We start from the raw sequence: 19,750 nt of genomic DNA, 5'->3' as shown, positions 1-19,750 counted from the left end.
AGAAAAAAAATGGAAGGCCATTATAGGCTTTTGCTCACATAAGAAATTTCAACCGCACATGGTAAACAATATTACTTTAATGAACATATATTGTGACAAAGTTAAGTTTTCATCACTGCATGACCAAAAATCTAGTAGCTAATAAGTAGAAAAATACTGCTTTGGAAACAGTATTTTACACTAAACAAAGAAAATCTCATTTGTTTCTTATGTGATTTTTCCAAGCACTATGACTGAAATTAGAATGTTAACCTAGCAAGGAATTTTAAAAATAAAGTAGTAGATTGCTGTTGCAAGTTTTCTATGCTAGCCTAGCTACTAACATTGTTAAATACTGACACATTAGCTGTTGTTTTGGGAACAATATTTTACACAAACCAAAGAAAATGTCACAGGTGTTTCTTATGTGATTTTTCCCAAGCTAGACCATTAAAATTAGCATGTCAAACCTGTGGGAAATTTCCGACTTCCCACTATGAATATAACATGTAGTAGAATATGATATTGTGCTGTAAACTATGCTGGCAGTTTCAATTTGACCACTACTGTGTAAAAGGTGGAAATATTGTATATTCTTCTAGGAATTCGGACAGGTATGACCATATTTATTGTGATGTTGGAAAAGAAACCAAACAAAACAGGACCACTCTTACTAACTCTCACACTTACTTAAACTAAAAAATGATTGATCATCATGCTGGGAACAGTGGTCATGGGACCAACACTGCTACCATTTAATGGATGTATTCAAACATACTGTAAATTAATAGCATAGATACAACAACAGAAAACCCAGTGATACCACTGTTGGTCCCATGTAATTTATTTTTTAAGCTGACTAAAAAAAGGTCACACCCCTTATTCCAAGCTTAAGTACTGTGTGTGCAAGCATCTTAGTGTGCAGCTGCTGCATGGAGTCAAATATATAATGTACATCTCAGTTACAGAAATGGAAATACATATGTATAAAAGAGTGCAAGACCATAATTAGATAGGAGCATTAACAGAAGTGCAGACACTTGTGGCATTTGCATCAAAGCATCAACTGTCATTGACATTCTGTGGTGATGATGAGGCCTGTCAGTCTATCTGTCCAACACTTTTGTCCAGATTTCAAAAGGCAAGATTATTGCCACCATCAAGCCCACATTTCCACCTGAACACAAGAACTATCAAAATGCTCACCAGAAGATGAACCCTCTCTAATGTCGTTGCTGTTTTACCTTTCCTCTTTCACCAACCTCGAGCTAAAGGTCATTTTTTTACAAAACATGCTAGTATTGTGGGGTGTGACATTGTTGCCTCTAGGTGCCGTTAGCCTAGTTTCATACTTATAGTCCTGTTTATGTTTGTGTTGTGGAAGTGCGGCTAGCCAATCACAGCCAGATGTAAAACAAAAGTCTATGTTATTTTTTAAAATTTCCAATAAAACTGTGACTTGCTTTTTTGCAGTGCGTTTCAGCCACAGTTGTCAGTCACCCACATTTAGCTAACTAGCTAGCTAACTAGCCATAAGGCTGGAAATAACAAAAACATAACATCAAATCAAAAATGGGTGGGATAGATAGGAGTGTAGAAGAAAAAAATGTAAAGTACCGTGACACTCTCATAAGCTTGTTTGCCAGCTATGTTTTCTCTGACAGTTTGCCATTTCCTATAGCAGGTGTTCTCAACCTTTTTGGCACAATGGACCATAGATATATACAGTATATTGACAACTTTGCTTCAAACTGTCTAACAGGGCTGGAGGGTGGTGTCACCATCGGAATAATGCCTCCTCCAAATATCTCTCAAGCTCTCCCAAACTTTTTTTTCTTTTTAGTTAGTTGCAACAGTAACAGAAACCTGGCACATTTAGATTATGAAGTTAAGTGAGTGATGACTGACTGATTACCTTGTGTACTGAAGTAGTTGATGTATGTTGTGTCCTGTTGGTGTGGGTATTTCTTTGTTGCCGTATAGCAAATGTTGCAAGGTATAGTCCAGCTTTACAGTCATATGACAATGGCTACAAACCAGATCAAACGCATTCTGAGGTGTTACAAATGACACAACTGTTCTGAATGTTGCAACTGTAACCCATTTGGTTCTTACTGTAGCATTTGCCATGGGAAGTGAAACTGTCAAAGAAAAAGCTGTCATAGCTAACTGTTGAGGTGATGTACATATGTACTATGTGCTGAGCGTGTGTTTCTGTAGCTTGTATTTGATTTTGGATTATATGCTTATCCACTTTTTAACTGAGATGTTGATGAGAAGATTAAAAAACTCATGTCTGTGTGTTAAATACGCAGCATAAGTCAGGAGGCAATTAGCTTAGCTTAGCATTATGATTCAAAGGAGGCTCAAACTGCTAGCCTGTCCAAAGCTTAAAAATACACCTACCAACACTTCTAAAAACTCCAAATAAATCATATGTCATTCGTAATCTGGGGTTTTAGTTCTTTTCTGTAACTATTTCTTGGCGGAGTGATTCCCAGGAGTCTAGTCATGACGCTGAGTTTGCCAGGACAGAAATGCTGGGTGGATGGTTGTCTACACTTTTTTATGTATCTGTTTGTGTACAGATTTATCAAACAGAATAAATTGCATTAATTGTTGGGATTTAGAAGTGTTGTAGGCATATATCTGAGCCTGGATAGCTGTTTCTCCATATTGCCAGTCTTTATGCTAAGTTAGGCTAACTGTCTTTGGATCCAGCTCCATACACAGCACTTAATCATGGGATTGACATCGATCTTCTCTTGGAAAGGAGAATAAGTGTATTTACCAAAATGTCAAACTATTCCTTTAATAGCTGACCAAATGTGCAAATGGTTGTTTCAACAAAAATGCCTGTAACGAGCTAGATTTATATATGTCCTACAGTAGCTTGATTACCATTAGTTTAAGAGCATTTGAACATATTTCTACACCACAGTGAAAGTAAAGTAGCAGATTTGTTTAAAAAAAGCACTTAAAAAGACACACTGATTATTGAATTATTGACACATAAATCCATTATACAATTGAAACGGTCTTGTTTTAGAAGGTACAATTTGGGGTATCTAATATACTGTATTATTTCCCCACACTGCCTAAACACAGACACTATTTATGATTAATATTCTTTGCAATCAATCAATGAATGTTAGTGATTTGGTTTTGAAAAAATGTCCTCAAATTTCACAGTGTTCAATGACTTCATAAACCTTCTTTAATCATATCTAGTCTTTGTGAAGTCTCCATAAAAGAAGTCTGTCTGCAGCCAGCGATCAGCATTTCTTTAACATATTGCTTCATGCAACTCGGTGAAAAACCTCTTTATATGTTTGGCACAGTTTAAATATACAGATAGATATACAAGCAGTGCATTATGGACACCAACATTCAACAACAGCCACACAAAAAAGATCATTCAAACATTTTAGAGAGTTATTGTCTAATCAACGAGCAAATAAAGTCGGATTGAAGTGTGAAATACAGATTATTGTTTTGTTGTACCAGTGTTGAATTGATATTTTCAGAATACATACACACACCTCACATACATCCAAAAAGAATGTCCTCATGCACAACTCACACAAACAGCTCTTCTTTTGAGTGTATCTTTGCAAGAAAGAAATCACTCTAATTCAAAAGAAAACAGACTTTTCTCAATCTTGGCACAATATCAGTGTAAGAGGGAAGCACTTTAATCTAGTCGTGGTTGTAAATGTCCGACATGAAGGGTGATCATCTTGGATAAGCTTAATGGAGGCTGCTATTGCTGATGTTTGAGCTTGGATGGATGCTCACTCGTCATGGTGCAGATACATGATGGAAGGTTGTTCTGCTTTACATCCATAGCAGCATGGCACTTTCTTTGCTCCTCTGAGCCAGCCAGAAGCTAAAACTGGGAGGTTTCAGTAAAGGAGATTGCATCTGTCTTGTCAACAGTGAAGCCTCCATTGACATAGGATTTCTTCTCGCACTCTTCGTCATCCAAAGTGGCTTCCAGGGCAAAGGGGTTGGCAACGTCCACGTCTGATGTCAGATCCATCCTCTCCAGTTCCCTCTTGGATAGTTTCTGGACAATGCTGGCTCCATAAGCATCACCAAGCACGTTGATCATAGTACGGAACCGATCCCTAAAACAAACCATCAAATGAATTCTACAGCATCTCTTTTATGTTATAATCTTAACTTTTTCATCCGAGAAGAAGGAAAAACAATCTGACGGACAAAAACTTACAGCAGCCAATCCACAGCGACTATCAGAGTGACGTCACTTGCAGGTAATCCTACAGCTGTTAAGACTATCACCATGGTGACAAGCCCAGCGTTAGGAACTCCTGCTGCTCCAATACTGGCAACTGTTGCTGTTATACTGAAACAAAGAGAAAAAACATGCAGAAAGGAAATGTTACTCCTATACCAAAAGATTCTGGTCCAAATGGCAAATTGACATTCAATGTAGTACAAATATCCATGGTGCCTCAACAGTGAACCCGATAGTGATCCCCTGACTTTACCTCTTGCACCGCCAGCCAGTCAAACTTGTTCAGTGAAATAACTCAAAATGGATGAATTGCCATGAAATTTTGTTCTGACATTCATGGTTCCCAGGCAATGAATCCTGCTGACTTAGTTGAACCCCTGACTTTTCCTCTTGCACTCCTCCTCTTGAGTTAAATGTCTCAACTATTAGATGGTATGCCTTGAAATATGATACTACATTTTGTTGTGTTGTATTTCTTGAGACCATGTACAGTGTTTAACATAAATGTTAACATTTGATGTACTGCACCAGAGTTAGCAGGAGGCTACATAAATAGTCAGATTTCATGTCTTTTTCTTGTTCTTTACTGAGAATGTGAACGTATATACATACATACATACATACATACATACTTACATATATATGTGTGTGTGTGTATATGTATGTATATATATGTGTGTGTGTATATCTATCTATCTATCTATCTATCTATCTATCTATATATATATATAAAATCACAAAAAAACATGTTATGTCCCCTTGAAGCTACAACCACAATCTTTCCTGAACCCTAACCAAGTAGTTGACAGTATCACCACAAATTGTCCAGTTGTCATGCAATTGTAGATGTTCAAATTTCCATTTTTCTAATCACATTAAGGACGTCTCTTTGTTCCCAAGATCAAGAATGAACTTTCAATTTTAATGTTTGAGCCAGCAGGGGACAAGAAGTCCTTAAACAGCTCAGAAAAATAAAAAAAATTCAGTTCCATATAAACTTGGCAAATCTGCTTCTCTTTTTCTGTGGAAAATTGTGTACACTTGAAAGAACTAAAACAGCTAGAACATCTGTTAAAGGGACCTTATGGTGAGATTGATTTTTCAATTTCTGTTTCTAAGGTCAAGAATGAACTTTGAAACTCTCAAGGACGAACAAAACAAGCAGTTATTGTGCCTTAATGTCCATGGTGTCAGTGATAACTTTCTTGGTAGACATGCTGTAGAAAGCATTTTACATGTTTTCTTCAGTGTTTTATGTTTTTATAATTTTTATGGACAAGGTGTGGTTCCATCCTGGTCAGTAATAAAACTGCATTGTATTGTACTGTATTGTATCATAACTTGCAGTTAGAAATGCCCCTGAGTGACTAAGCTGTACCTGATGGTAACAATCTGGCCCACATCCAGAGCATAGTCATTCAGCTGGGCGATGAAGATAGCAGCCACTGCCTCATAGAGTGCTGTGCCGTCCATGTTAATGGTGGCACCCACTGGGAGGACGAAGCGGGTGATTCGCTTGTCGATGCGATTGTTTTCCTCAGCACATCGGAAGGTGACAGGCAGGGTGGCAGAGCTGGAAGACATTTATTAAACTCAGTGGTTGCTTTGTTACTGTGACCTTATTGTGCACAGTGGTTTTGAGTCATTAATATGAAAAATGTGTTTTTCCTTGCTGCCCTGAAATGAAATATATAAAAATAATGGCAATTTATAAATGAGTACAAGCACAAAGAGGATTCTGACCTGGAGGAGATCATGAGTGCTGTCACCAGGGCCTGAGCCATACCCAGTGTGAATGTATATGGGTTCTTCCTCACAATGACAAAGAAGATCAGTGGCAGACAGATGGTGGCATGGATGGCTAGACTGAGGAATAAAACAGAGCTTATTATACAACAATGTACTTGAAAAGAATTACTTCATACTGGTTCTGTATTACTAGCACAATATATGGCTTTTAGAGAAATACGTACACTTCATATCTATAATCATCAGACAAAAGAAAAGTGCTTGTAAGTTAATATCATGTTATTAACTATTCAGTTGCCCCATGAAAAAATAAAGTCCCTAAAATGTTTTGCACGCTGTCATGTCAAGATATTACTAGAATCAATATCATGCACTCACACTGTGCTTATACTTTTTTACTTTACTTTTTAAAAGTAGAATTACAACCATGTAAAATATACTGCATTACAGGTAAAAGTACTGCACTGAATACAGAACACAAAAGTACTGTATTATTGGGTGCAATATGTACTTAAAGTACTCATAAAAGTACTCTTTATGCAGAATGTCCCCTTCCAGAGTGTTATATTATATTGTATGTATTATATAATTGTATAACTGATGTGGTAATGTTAACGTAGCAGTATTTTATTGTTATAGTTGGTCAAAGTAGAGATAATTGTAACTACATCATTTATTGTTTCGCAGCTTAATCCATAACAATGGCAACCATGTATTTACAATCTTCTTCTAAAAAATAATAACTACAGCTGTCGGATAAATGTAGTACAAAATCTTCTTCTGAAATGTAGATGTATAAGGTGAGACATAAAGGAAATATTCATGTAAAGTGCCATAAATGGTACAGTACTTGATTTAATGTACTCTCTGCTGCAACTTTTCACCGGGCCTAAACACAGTTCAATGAGGCAACTGTTAAATCCTTGAAAAAAAAACAAAAATAAAAAAAAAACAATGGACTCCTAAAAGGCTTAATCTGAATACTGTTGGAATTGGTGCGGTTGTACAAAGCATCGTTATAGTAATTGTCGGAAAAAGGCTATTTAATAATAATGATTTTTCACGACAAACGCATAAAATTAAGTGAGGTGTGACAGCTGAAAGTTATCACATGTAAAGATTTTACACCCCAAAGTGAAAATTTCAACTTAACAATGCAAGTAATGCATTTTCATGTAAGAGGAAGCAATAATGAAAAAGTTTTTTATAAGCATTTTATGCTGCATTCAGAACATTACAAAAAAGTGTGAGCACTGTGCGCACTGATGTCGTCACAGGAGCGCTCTGAGCCTTGGACTAACCCTCTGACCTAACTGGAGGGGATTTACAGTACAGTCTTTAATGGTGTCACTTAGATTTAGAGGCATGAGGAAGCTTTCATTACTGCATCTGCAGGTTGAGCAGTTTTAAATGTCCTTGGCCCTTATCAGTGCCCACACAGAGCTCAGCTTTTACTGTATCACTGAGGGGAGAATCGGCCCAAATGTCAACCATAAATCCCAGTGTCTGGAACAGGCGGATACAGAGTAACGGGACAGCTTACCCACTCAGCACCGTCACCATATAAAGACCCATCTTCCTGAAGATCTCCCAGTCTTCCACCTCAATGATCTTAGCAGCGATTAGGAACAGGATCCCTATTGGCATGTAGCTGAAAAAACACAAATAGTTTGAGTCATTTGGGGTATAGAATCTACGATTATATCAAATATTGTGAATTTGGACAACAGATGAAATGATGAGTTTATTAATCAATTGACAGAAAATAATCAGCAACCATTCTAATGATCGATTAATGTTCAAATAATTTTTTTCAAGCAAAAAAGTAGCAGGTTCTAGCTTCCCAAATGGAAATATTTGCTGGTTTTCTTAGTCTTCTATGATAATTTAAAAATATCTTTCTGTTTTGAACTGTTGGTGGGACAAATAAAGAAATTTGAATATGTCAACTTGAGTTTTTGGGATAATTGTGATGGGCATTTTCCACTATTTTATAGACCAAGTGATTTATCTAATCAGGACCTAATTTTGAGTGTAAAAATGGTTTTGATCATTGTATCTACCAAGGATCCAAAGATCTGCTACCCAACCCGGTTTGGTTCAAGGCCACTTTATTTTATGTAGCTTCGAACTCCAGTTTAGTCATTTTCAAACCTAATTCGTTAAGAAGTTTTTCTCTTTCTCTCTCAAATTGTCCCAAGTTCTCTACGCCCATATGTGTTGTGCTACAAAAGTCCCAGTGGGAGGTGCTGCTCGCAAAGCAAAACGCAGCCAGAGGGGGGCTTCTTAAATAAATATAATTAGGAGGAAGGCACATGCATTCCGGAAATATTGTTATGAGAGCAGTGTTGAGATTCCAATACTGCATGCATACACATACATACAGTGGCTAAAAACTGGCACCTCAATAACTTGATTGGGCCTGTATATTGTTCTGTTCTGGACTGTGACTGATTGAACTGTCAAGTTCAGTTGGGAAAGATGGTCTGAGTTTACCAGTAGTGCTCATCTGGCAAATATTTAGAAAAGGTTAAATGTATCTTGGGATGGACCAACAGGTACAATAATAAAATGTTATGAGATGTCATATGTTGGCCTAAGAGGATTAGTTGGGTATAGCTGGAATAGCTGATGGGCCACATTCTGTGTTGGTCTAATATGTTTAAAAACTTTACACAAGGTCCAATTATTTGCTTTTTCTAATACTATGAGCTCCATTTCACAACCAAGTTTGCAACCCTATCCAAATAATTCCATCTGGTGAGGAAAACCATGAGATGTGATTGAAAGCTCGAGAAAAATACTAGGAAAACCCTGAGTTAAGATTTTTTTGTTAACCACCGTTTAAGAGGTGAAAAGCAAGATAGCGATTCAAGTCTCAAGATTTTCAGTACTAGTCGGATTCAAAGGGGCTAGGCCTTGAAGAATGGGTACTGGCTAAGTTCGGGTCTCAGTTTTAGGTCCATGCAAACATTATGGATCCATTCTTAAAAAGTACGCAAAAAGTCACATGTACATAGTTATCCAAGTTTTAACAACTGAAAGGATGCTCCTGAGTTCACCATGTACGTAGGTTTTAACTTTGTGTACCTTTGGAAGCCCATGCCTGTAGACCAGTCTTTTATACATACCACATAATTATCTGCACCAGTTTCATGGTTGCTTCATTCAGGGCATCAAAAAATTCCAGGAGGATGCGTCCCTTTTCACCCATCTTCCCAATGACAAGTCCAAAAGCAACACAGAATACGATAAGACCCAATACGTTGATTCCATCAGAATATGTCCCAATGATTTTATAGTCCTTGGTGATATTCTGCTGACAGAGAAAACAAAGAGGTGATTCATTCAGTTAGCCAAGACCAGGCCAGGAAGCTGCTTTCACAACCACATTAGCTGACTCTAAAGAGCCATTGATGAGCTGTGCAAATGTTTTCTATGGGATCACAGCCCACTGACCCATAGCTACTTATAACTCATTATTGGGCCTTCTGATGCATTTAAATCAGACGCTGGTTGCCAGGTGCAGAAACATGAAACTTAACGTGAAGCAGATGGATCAACAAGGACACACTGTTGTCGTGTTAAGATCAAAACTCAAACAATCCTGAAGAAGAATGTTTCCTACAGAGGACACTGGTGGACTCATGCAAGTCTAACCTTGAAATGCAAATCTACACATCGGCTGCACCATGTGGCAGTGAGAGGTAAACCTCTTTCAATTCCCAGAAATTTGGGAATCAGGAAAGAAAATGACATTGATAGCATTTATGTACTGACTGCTCTACATTATCAGAATAGAGTATTGTTCACACCTACCTCCACTGCTGCCATGATAGTAGTTGTCAGAGGTGGAATTGTGGTGGTGTCGGCTGACACTTTTGGAGGCTCCAACTCTTTGCGCTTGGTCTTGTACTAGAGTGTAATAGGTCACATTTCACAACACTAGTGATACCTTCACATGGCTGCATACTGTATTATCACCAGAGCCTGATGTACTGCAGGTCTGAATCACACTTTAAACAGTGGCACAGAAATGAATGATGGATGTGCAAAAGCATCTTACCTGTTGAAAACAAGCCTGCACCAGATTTTCTGGAAACATGTTTCTGTTGATGTGAAAAGACAAGATCGGGGGTGGATGAAGGACACAGAGGATAATGATGTGTACTACAATCATTCAGTAACAGATGGGGCATTGCATCTGTCTGCTGTATGTGTCTTTTGAGGCAATAGTGCTAAAATACTGAAATCAGTGTTTGCAGATAGCTTTCTCCAGGGATACCAAGATTTTGTCAATAGAAAGTTGCGGGGAAATCTGATGTTCAGTACTGCACATTGATTTCATTAAAGGCTATTGCCTTTAATTCAAGAAACTGATTAGTCGTAAAGTCTAATCTATACCTGGCATTAAAGGTCTCAATTTGCTTCAAACGAAGTGCTTGTCAGATCATCTAACAGCGCCTGAAAACCCCTTTCTGATGGCCAAATCAACGTAATTTTTTAAGATGCCGTAATTTTCCAAAACAGAAAATACCAGAATCACAATCACTTTTTCAAAGTGATCAGCCAGGTGTGTGGATGTATGAAAGTAAGGGAAGGTACATACAACTCATTCAAGCTCTTTTTTCATTCTTCACAGAACTAGACAACTTCTTTCCCTTCTGGTGTGTACAACCGAGTACAACACTATGAATGCTTTTATGGACTGTCCGAAAATGTGTGCCTCATTTCTATGATTTATCGCATTGAGACACAGAGAGATGGGGAGGTGCTGGAATGCGGCAAGGAAGAGGCTGTGGCAATAGTTTTGACCTACCCTCAACTATGGCTATTCTGAACAAATATAAACAATTTTACCTTTGGTGTTGAACAACATGTATTGTACAACTTAATTTGTTAGAAGCTAAAAGACAGAATAGGAGGTGGCAAATTGCTGTTGACTGATCACCAAGGGTCAAGTATTTCAATTTTAGAGCATCAGGGAAAGACATAAGCCCGCAGATTCTTTAAATTCAAACTGAGCACTCTGAACATAAAAACTTTCATCATGTTCATGAGAGCATATGCAGTTTCTTTCACATGGCTGTTAGGTCACCTGAGGAGGTCCAGGAGTGTGTCAACTGTTGTGACGTTGGGCGTGGTCCCAGTTCTGTCAATGTGGTCAGCTGTCTGAGAGACTCCTGGTTTGATAGTCATCACTAAAACAATGCCTGCAAAGGATGACCACAACTCAATAACATTATCAACCACCACTTTTACACACACCATCTGGGTGACTGAACTTTAAAGTCATCCAAAAGATAGCAGAATTTAAAGGAACTGTTGGAGTCAGGACGTGATTTAGCCTTGCATAACTTAAAGACTTGAAACAGGGGGCAATGGCTAGCTTATTGGCTCAATCCAAAGTTCAAAAACACCTCTAAAGTGCACTAGTTTATATATTGTATCGAGTTTTTAAAATCTGTACTCAAACAGAAATGTAAAAACTATAATTTGTGGTTTTAGGTGGAGTTACATGCTGGAACTATTTCTTTACAGTTTATCCATCTATCCCTGTAGCTCAGGTTGCCAGATATGGTCAAGTAGCACAGGTTTTGGTCACTGTACAGGCATAATGGCACCAAACTTGGCAACCTCACTGAGGTTTGAACTGTTGTTACATTTCCATTCGTGCACTGATTAAACTGATTAAACTGACAAGATATGTGTTAATTAGTAAAATCTAAAGGTGTCAGTAGGCAGAGCCAGGCTAGCTGTTAAGCCAGCTGCTAGCTGACCACGTCAGTACGAGCGAAGTGAAGAGAGGCTTGAGAGAAGGAAAATATAAACTCACCGAGAATAACTGCAATGATGGTTGTTGAGAAGTAATATACAACAGCTCGCAGACCTATCCTTCCTGATACCTCAGAGTCCAGGGCTGCAACACCTGAGGACAAGAAACACAATATGTAGTCCAAATCTAAACCAAAGGCTTGCCCACCCGCCAAATATCAAAACACAATTGCAACTGTGGTGTATTTTCATTAAATGTCATTGGTGTGCTTAAAGACAATATTAAGCTATGCAGATTGATTTTATAAGTTTATAAGCAATAAGGGCTAGTGTGATACAATTTGTATTGGTGTAGTTATAATCTCATGAACCATATTTAATCACAATGTACGTATAGAGGCACGGTAGAAGAATCATAATCATACACTGGAGAAATTTGAGTGTGTTTGTATTACATGTCACTTTGCTTGGGTCTGCATTAAAGTCTTCACCTTCTAAAAAAAATACTCTCTGGAGGAGATCAAGAAATAAGGGTGTAAAATGACTAGAATAACTTAAAAAAAACTTATAAAAAAATAAGAGGCCAGAAGACAACTTGGCAATAATGGTGTAAAATGATTCCCAATACTTATATATAAAAATTGGATATAATCAGGTAGAATTGAATATGCAAGTACATATCCTCAAACAGCTCAAAACCTGTTTTGAAGAGTTTTGACCAACAACGAGTGACGGAGATAAAAGAAACATAATAATTGGTCAAAAATTAGGGAGGGTGGATGATAAGGTGTGACCTAAGCCGACCCAAGGACATAAAAACAATCCCCCAAAGAAAAAACCATTGAAGCGATTTGGTTCTTTGTAAAAGTGCTACTGGCTCCCCTTTTTTTGCCGGCAATAAAAGAACACTTTGCTGCTTGGACCTCTGACTCCCTTTTATTTTCAAGAGAGAGTTTTTTGCTGTGGTACATTTTTCTGCAACAATTTGATACAACACAACTTTCTAAATTAGTTTAAAGGTCTTTCATACCAAGATTTATACTAGACAATGGCTAAATCTAAGTTATTCATGTTTTCTGGGGCTATAAAAGGCACAGTTTACATCAGTAATAATTGTAAAAATGTTTACATTTTGTAAAAAGGCCTAAATGTTGAGAATTGCATAAAATGTCATTAGTCAAAATTATTTAGTCAAAGCAGTTTTAGATACTTCCATAGGAGTATATTTCTGAGTGGGAATGATTGAATCCTTATTTTTTGGCCTAAAACATAGGTAGATACCAAGTCTATAACTATTGGAAACCATAACAAGTAACAACATCCAAGACAGCTTGAATTGATGTCAAAACTGAATAATCTGCAATCAATATGTTTACCATCTACTTCCTCCCTGAGCAGGATAGAGAGTGACAATACATTTACTTGTCTTTTTACACATGTATACAGAAAAAAGGAGTTATCAGGAGAACTCCTGTTACTACACTGTGCAACTGCAGGCACTGCTTAGATTCATATAATACACAGTAAGAAATAATGGCGCACAGGTGGTGAAACTCAAGGGAATTGCAGGTGGGAAAAACAAATTTTAGTAATCAACATCTACTGATGCGGAAACTGGCATCATGGACTAATAATGGAACAAAATGCCAGGATGTAAAAGTTCTTTCCCAAACATAATTTGTCATTTGTATTCATTGATCAGTCGGCTTTAGCTCAAGCTGAAGGTAACAAAAGAAAGAAAAAAAAATCTGCCACTATGCTATCTTGCTTTCAAAGTCCTGCCCATATTCTGCTTGTGGAAGATTTCCTCCCTATCACTGTCATATTACATGAGCAAGATCAATTTGAGGCTTCTGTGAAATATGCTATGTAATTTCTTCATTTTGCATATATAAGAATGAACTGCTTCTAGGCTTATTTCCATTCCAGCAGGGGGCCTTCATATGCTGCTGTGAATGAGGTGAGGGGATTAGCGATTAGAAGATGTAATGCAGCTCCTAACTGACATTCTTCAACAGTCAGCTGGAGTATCAGATACCCTATGCTTGTCTTGTGTATTTTGTGAATGTTACTTAATTTCTTTAGACAGCTGAACTGACATAACCAGATAGATGTTTGTCTTACTGTAGCTTTGCTGCATTCAGACCACAAGCAGCTGAAACTATGCAGTCTGATACGCTCTGGTTGCATCTCATTAGTTTGCAGCTATGTGCAATGCATTTCGTTTTGTCTTCCAACGTCATTTCATTGACATTGCTTTCTACCAAGCACTAAATAAGTTCAATTTGACAATCAATTCATGCATTTTTTTTGGGCATCAACTTGTGATGTCTATCACAAGTTCACAGAACCCCAGATGAACCCAAGGTGACATATAAAAATGTTATCGTTTGTCCAAACAACAGTTAACAGCCAAAAATATTCAGTTTGTTACCATGTAAGACAAATAAAAGCAGCAAATTCTCACATTCTCACAACCTCATTATTTAAAAGTACACTGACCTTTATTCATTCATTACTGATCTTCACATTGTAATGCACCCCTCTATCACAAATCGTAGGACTAAGGGTGCGATTCAAAGTAGTCACATTTAAGTTACCTGTTATCATGCTTGAAATGATGAGTGGAAGGATGACCAGCTTGAGCATTCGCATGAGGATCTCTCCTGGGAAGCCAAAATATTGCTTGTGGAGTTGAGAGAGGGATGCATACTCTCTAACTACAATGCCCAAACTGATCCCTGCAAGATCAGGAGAGAGGCACAGTCAAATAATAAAGACTACTTGGTTTCAGCTGAAAAGAAAACCAAAGAAACACAGCTTGTCAGAGTGCTTGAATCACAGAGCAGACAACCATTATGGCTGAATATAAACGTGTGGAAGCAAGATCAACAAGCACAATGCAACCTAAAGGTGAAATAGAGTCATAATCCAGTTACCAGATTAGTCTGGTTGGTGTTGGCAACATAGGATGGAATACAGACATAGAAAGACACAACACTGCACATTTCCAACATTTAAAATGTATTATATCTCTTCAATGAATGCAGAATTAGCTCTGCATTAGCTACTGTTACAATCACATTATTTCACAGGTCAGTGAGGTTTAATCCATATGGAATTCATGTGGCGCAGTGCACACTGGTGTATATTTTCCAGCTATAAACTTCACATGTATCCCACTCAGTGATTTTAGTAATGCACTCCAAATGTCCAAGTGCGTTATCACCTATAACAGACCACCATTAAAGGTGCTTGTAAAAGACTGGGATGACACAGCAAACAGTGATCTATTAAGACATGACCTATTGAGTTTTGAAGGGGGGAGCTATTTCAGATGGTTCTGAAGTAAAGGTCTAGTTAATTTTTCCCATACACAGTGTTAGATGAATGACACTTGCACCACTTAGATATAAAGATTTCCTGGTTGATCATTAATCAAAGAGGGACAATTGTGTTGTGCTGGTTCCTTGATACAAAGTTGAAGGTACAAGCCTTGTATACAGAAAGGCTTTGGGGGAGAAGTTAACTATGACTCCAAAGATGCATTTTGGGAAGAAACTTTCAATCACACCGCTTTAAATTTCTGTAATGTACGCCACTAACAGTGGAAGCTAAAGATTACACTGCTTATATGCAGATTGCTAATGGTGCCAGCATCCGGTTTCTCAAATTATTGTCTCTTGCAAATTGCACATACAGTCTTCTTGCATGCTCATGCATGGGCCACAAGTATATGTTCATATCTGTTTTGATTAGTTACATGTGTCAAAATGAATGGAAGATGACATTATATAATGTTGCAAGTCACAGCTTGCATGTTGCAAATTTGGTGAAACAGGCCCCTGATTTGGGTGTGTAATATTTAACCCCATCCACCGTGCCAAAATAACAGACAAAACCCAGTTTCTCAGAAACAACCCAGTTAGCACCAACCGGGATGTCAACATTGATTTCTAGTTGAAAACTGGGTAATATACAGTCTGAATGTCTAAGACCTCTTTTCACCCTCTTCAGCTGAAATGCAGCTACAACATCAGTGTGTCACAAAACACAAATGTGTTAAATCATTTTGAGAATTTGTTCAATTGTAGTTTATAGCACCTTTCATACAAGAAATGCAGCTCAAAGTGCTTTACAACAAAAATTACATGACAAGGACATAAAAGAACATAAAAGCATGTAGAAAAAAACCCCAAAACAAAACATTGATGTAACATAAACTTGATAAGGTGAAACTAAAATACATAGAATGCATAATAATCAAAGAATAAAATATAAAAAGAACATAGAATGTATAAAATAAATTAAAATATAACATTTTAAAAGTGCAGCAGAGAGCAAGTGCGAAGCTATTTAAATGCTTTGGTAAAGAGATAGGTTTTAAGCTTTCTTTTGAAAGTATCTAGCGATCTGGCTTCCCTGATATCTATGGGCAGTGTATTCCATAGTTTGAGGTCGTAATTGTGAGGTCGTAAATGTTAAAGGAAGGGAGTGCAGAGCAGCTAAAAGTAGACGCAATGTGATCTCTCCTCTTGGTTCTGGTTAATAGTGGAGCTGCAGAGTTTTGGATGAGCTGAAGTCTCTCAGTGGCTTTTTGCGGGAGTCCAGTAAAAAGTGCATTACAGTAGTCTAGCCCGCTTGAGATGAAGGCATGAGTTACTTTCTCAGCATCTTTTTGATTTATAAATGATCGTGCTTTTGTTACATTTCTGAGGTGAAAAAATGATGTTTTCATCACCTTGTTGATATGTGAACTGAAGTTTAGATCTGAATCTAAGATAACACCAAGATTTGTAACCTCAGATTTAATCCAGGGAGTTATTCTCTTTTGGTTTTGGGGCCCGACTAGAAGGATTACAGTTTTATCCTCATTTAATTTGCAGAAGTTATTGCTCATCCATTTATTTATTGCTATTTGACAGTTGGTGATGGAGTTAATAGCTGCAGCATCATTTGGTTCAGCAGAGATGTACAGTTGTGTGTCATCTGCATAACTATGGAAACATACATTGTGTTCTCTGATGATGTCACCAAGTGACAGCATGTACAGCGAGAGATGTAATTCCAATGTATTTAATGTTTCATAAATATGGAAATATATAGTAATAGTGGAATATTTGTTTTGGGGCAGAAAAGAAAAACAAATAAATCCAATAACAGAGCGCAGGTTGGGACTCGTAGCACTCTCTCCATCTCTCTCTTCTGCTCTGTTCTGTTGTCTGTCTCTGTGTCACGGATGTATAAATAGCTGCAGGTCTGTGTGTCTGGTGGAGCTGAGCTTTGGCTGAGTGGTCAGTGCAGTTGTCTGTGTTTTGGGAGACTGGGGTATGAGACCCGGTGTGGGAATCATCTTTTGCTAGATCATACTTCACTGGGATTTGCATTGGTAAAATTTTTCATCCTCTACAATGTGCATATAATAGCCTATTGTCATTTTGGAGCCTGACTAAGATACCAAAGTTCTCTGATAAGCCAGTATTGCCAGTGAAATATAGTCTAAATATGAATGTTTAATCAACGTCTTCAAATAGTAGGTGAAAAAACTTTCACTCCTGAACCAGTTTTTTCACTAGTGACCACAGCCGTTCCTTAAATATCTTTTGAAACGGGAAAATGCTCACTGGGAAAGCTGAATTAATTAAAACTAATGGCCATAACATAAACCTTTATGATTGTTACCTCATCCGGGAGAGTACCATGTTTCTATGTGAAGAAACATTGAGGATATCTTTTGAAGAAAAACTTGAAATGGGAATACAGAATGAGGAAAAATGCTTTCGGCAACCAGCAGCTCCACTCACTTTGCAACACCTTGTTTCGACCTAGAGTGTAGGCATTTTAATGTTACCACGTAAAGTACAGGCAAAGAAAGTAACAGTTGCCATTTTAATTGCTTTTACTTTCTTGGAGTATGTGTGTGGCAGAAAAACACCTACCAAGACCTTTAAAGGTGTGTGTTTAAACAGCCAATGAACCAGTTGAACATTAGCTGTATGTTATGCTAGCACCAGATGAACCAACCATGATGACGTGTGCCAGGTATTTGTGTCCAGCTCAACCTCTGACTAAACTCAGAAAACATCAGTTATTTCTGTTATTTCCCTCAAGTCTCTCTTTTTATGTCTCATCTCTGTACATTTATGAGGAAAATTCATAAAGCCCCGGGATACACGCAATTTTGAGAATTCGCATCTAATCACATTTTTCCATTGTTCTTTTAATGCAATTGCTCCACCTCTAAAATTCTGAAAGTCTGTAATTTACACATTTGATTTTGTCCGATAAATCTGTACACAAACAAAACTGTAAAATTGTGATTTTAAGAGGAGGTACTTTTCTTGATGTACAATGGTCAAATGCAGAAACTTATTATGTCTAGTCACTACACAGTACAGTCACAGAATATTCTAAAACCCATGCTCACAGGAAGTATCTAGCAACCTGTTCATAAGTTCAATGTTCAAGTTGTACTGAGAGATGCTGCACAAATGTCTTGGGTGAATGGATAAAATGGATAAAATGAATGGAACTGTTGTTTGAAAGAAAGAGTTCCAGCATATAAGTCCCCCTGACACCACAAATTATAGTTTTTACACTTGTGTTTGTGTACATATTCAACAAATGACATACAACTTTGGACAGTCCCGGGCTACCTGATTCCCCCGAGTTCAGTCTTTATAGTCTGGAAATCCATGGTATCAGTTTTGAGTTTTCTCTTTCTCAAAAAGAGAACAAACAAGCTTATATTATGAAATGTTGAACTATTTTTTAAAATCTGAATGTGTTTAATAATGAAAGCAGGTACTACTAACTGTCTGATCCATCTAACAGAGGACATGCAGCTCAAGGTAACCTGTCAAAAAATATAAAAAGACATCCGATAACCACAATTCAGACATTGTAATGCTTCCTAAGCCCATATGTTCTAAGCAACCACAGATAGTGTACTGTACACTGTGCTATAGGACTCCACACTGACCCAGCATCAGCTGTCACTTCAGTCTGGTCACGTTTGACTGAGGCACATCCAGACACTGGGGGAGAAATCTGCTCTTTGCCTCTGGAGGACAGAGGCTATGTCTCCTACAGCACCACACAGAGTACTCATCCTCCATTCTATATTATATATGAATATGAAATACACTGCATGTGCTCCTTTACACACATAAGCATTTACTGTGGCTGTTTAGTCAAGCAGTGGCCAGCTGATGCAAAAGAGGCTGATTTATTTCAACACTGACAGCAGCAGAAAAAAAGATTGAATGGTAAAACAAAGACAATAAGGAAGGAATGGACGTGGAAATAAAAAACGACATCAAGAAAGGTGAAAGCGTCTCAGCATAAAAGGTGAAAGCGTCTCAGCATACATGAGCAGACATTGGGGGGCTTTCACATACCAAGCAGCACTGATAAAACCGTGGCGATCAGAAGCCAATTCCTCTTCAGCAAGCCTTTGAAATTCACGCCTCGTCGCTCTTTGTTGCCCATCATGTCCATGGTGTTGCTTTCTCTCCAAAAGGGAGAAACACAATGGTTCCCGTGGAAACACAAAAGGCTCCTGCGGCCGGGATGTCAGATGCAGACGAGAGGCAGAGGAGGATGGAGTTTCCGTGTTGCTACAGCAAAGGATGCAGCCGTCAGACGCTGCTGATGGCCAGTGTTGGTGTGAGGGAGGGAGTGTGTGTACGTGTGTGTGTATAGCAGAGAGGGAAGGAGGGAGGGAGACAGTCGCCTTCTCCCTCCACCACCCTTCCCCCCTCACAAGGTGTCTGACATTTTCTCCTTTTCATGCCTGCAATTCCAGCTTGTAATGCAGGAAGAGGAATACAGGACAGGAAATACAGATTTTTCCCCTTGTGGAAACTGATTTGAATTCAAGTATGATTCCAGGACTTTCTATGATAAAGTCTTAACTTAACCTAGAACACTACCACTGACTAAAACTGTTCAAGTCAAGGTCTAGGTTTATCTTGTCGTTTTATG

General features: G+C 38.0%; 1 protein-coding gene across 2 annotated transcripts; it reads right to left on the bottom strand.

Annotated features, from left to right (window-relative positions):
* Positions 1–57: 57 nt before the first annotated feature.
* Positions 58–19,470, bottom strand: slc1a1 (solute carrier family 1 member 1). 2 transcript variants are annotated; one of them, XM_044341658.1, is made up of 12 exons: positions 19,165–19,470; positions 14,365–14,505; positions 11,826–11,918; positions 11,088–11,202; positions 10,056–10,098; positions 9,809–9,904; positions 9,121–9,308; positions 7,533–7,640; positions 5,984–6,106; positions 5,619–5,813; positions 4,214–4,348; positions 58–4,109 (listed from the first exon to the last, which is right to left on the bottom strand). In XM_044341658.1, exons 1-12 carry the CDS (start codon positions 19,262–19,264, stop codon positions 3,869–3,871), a joined length of 1,578 nt encoding a protein of 525 aa, XP_044197593.1. In that variant the 5' UTR covers positions 19,265–19,470; the 3' UTR covers positions 58–3,868. The 2 variants fall into 2 exon arrangements, with proteins under 2 accessions (XP_044197593.1, XP_044197594.1); XM_044341659.1 differs by having other exon boundaries at positions 9,121–9,305; positions 19,165–19,468.
* Positions 19,471–19,750: the final 280 nt, after the last annotated feature.

Source organism: Thunnus albacares, chromosome 22 (assembly GCF_914725855.1).
Source record: "Thunnus albacares chromosome 22, fThuAlb1.1, whole genome shotgun sequence".
In the NCBI taxonomy this organism is placed as follows: Eukaryota; Metazoa; Chordata; class Actinopteri; order Scombriformes; family Scombridae; genus Thunnus; species Thunnus albacares.
The sequence above is the reverse complement of the archived record's forward strand: the minus strand, read 5'-3'. Positions and strand labels throughout refer to the sequence as shown.

Bases quoted from the DNA above. Each gene is read 5' to 3' on its own strand.
- slc1a1 (XM_044341658.1), bottom strand. From the start codon at position 19,264: ATGGACATGATGGGCAACAAAGAGCGACGAGGCGTGAATTTCAAAGGC. The intron at 14,506-19,164 runs GTATGTGAAAGC...CTGATCTTGCAG, and splicing joins GGTTTTATCAGTGCTGCTTG to GGATCAGTTTGGGCATTGTA. The intron at 6,107-7,532 runs GTAAGCTGTCCC...TTTATTCCTCAG, and splicing joins ATGGTGACGGTGCTGAGTGG to TCTAGCCATCCATGCCACCA.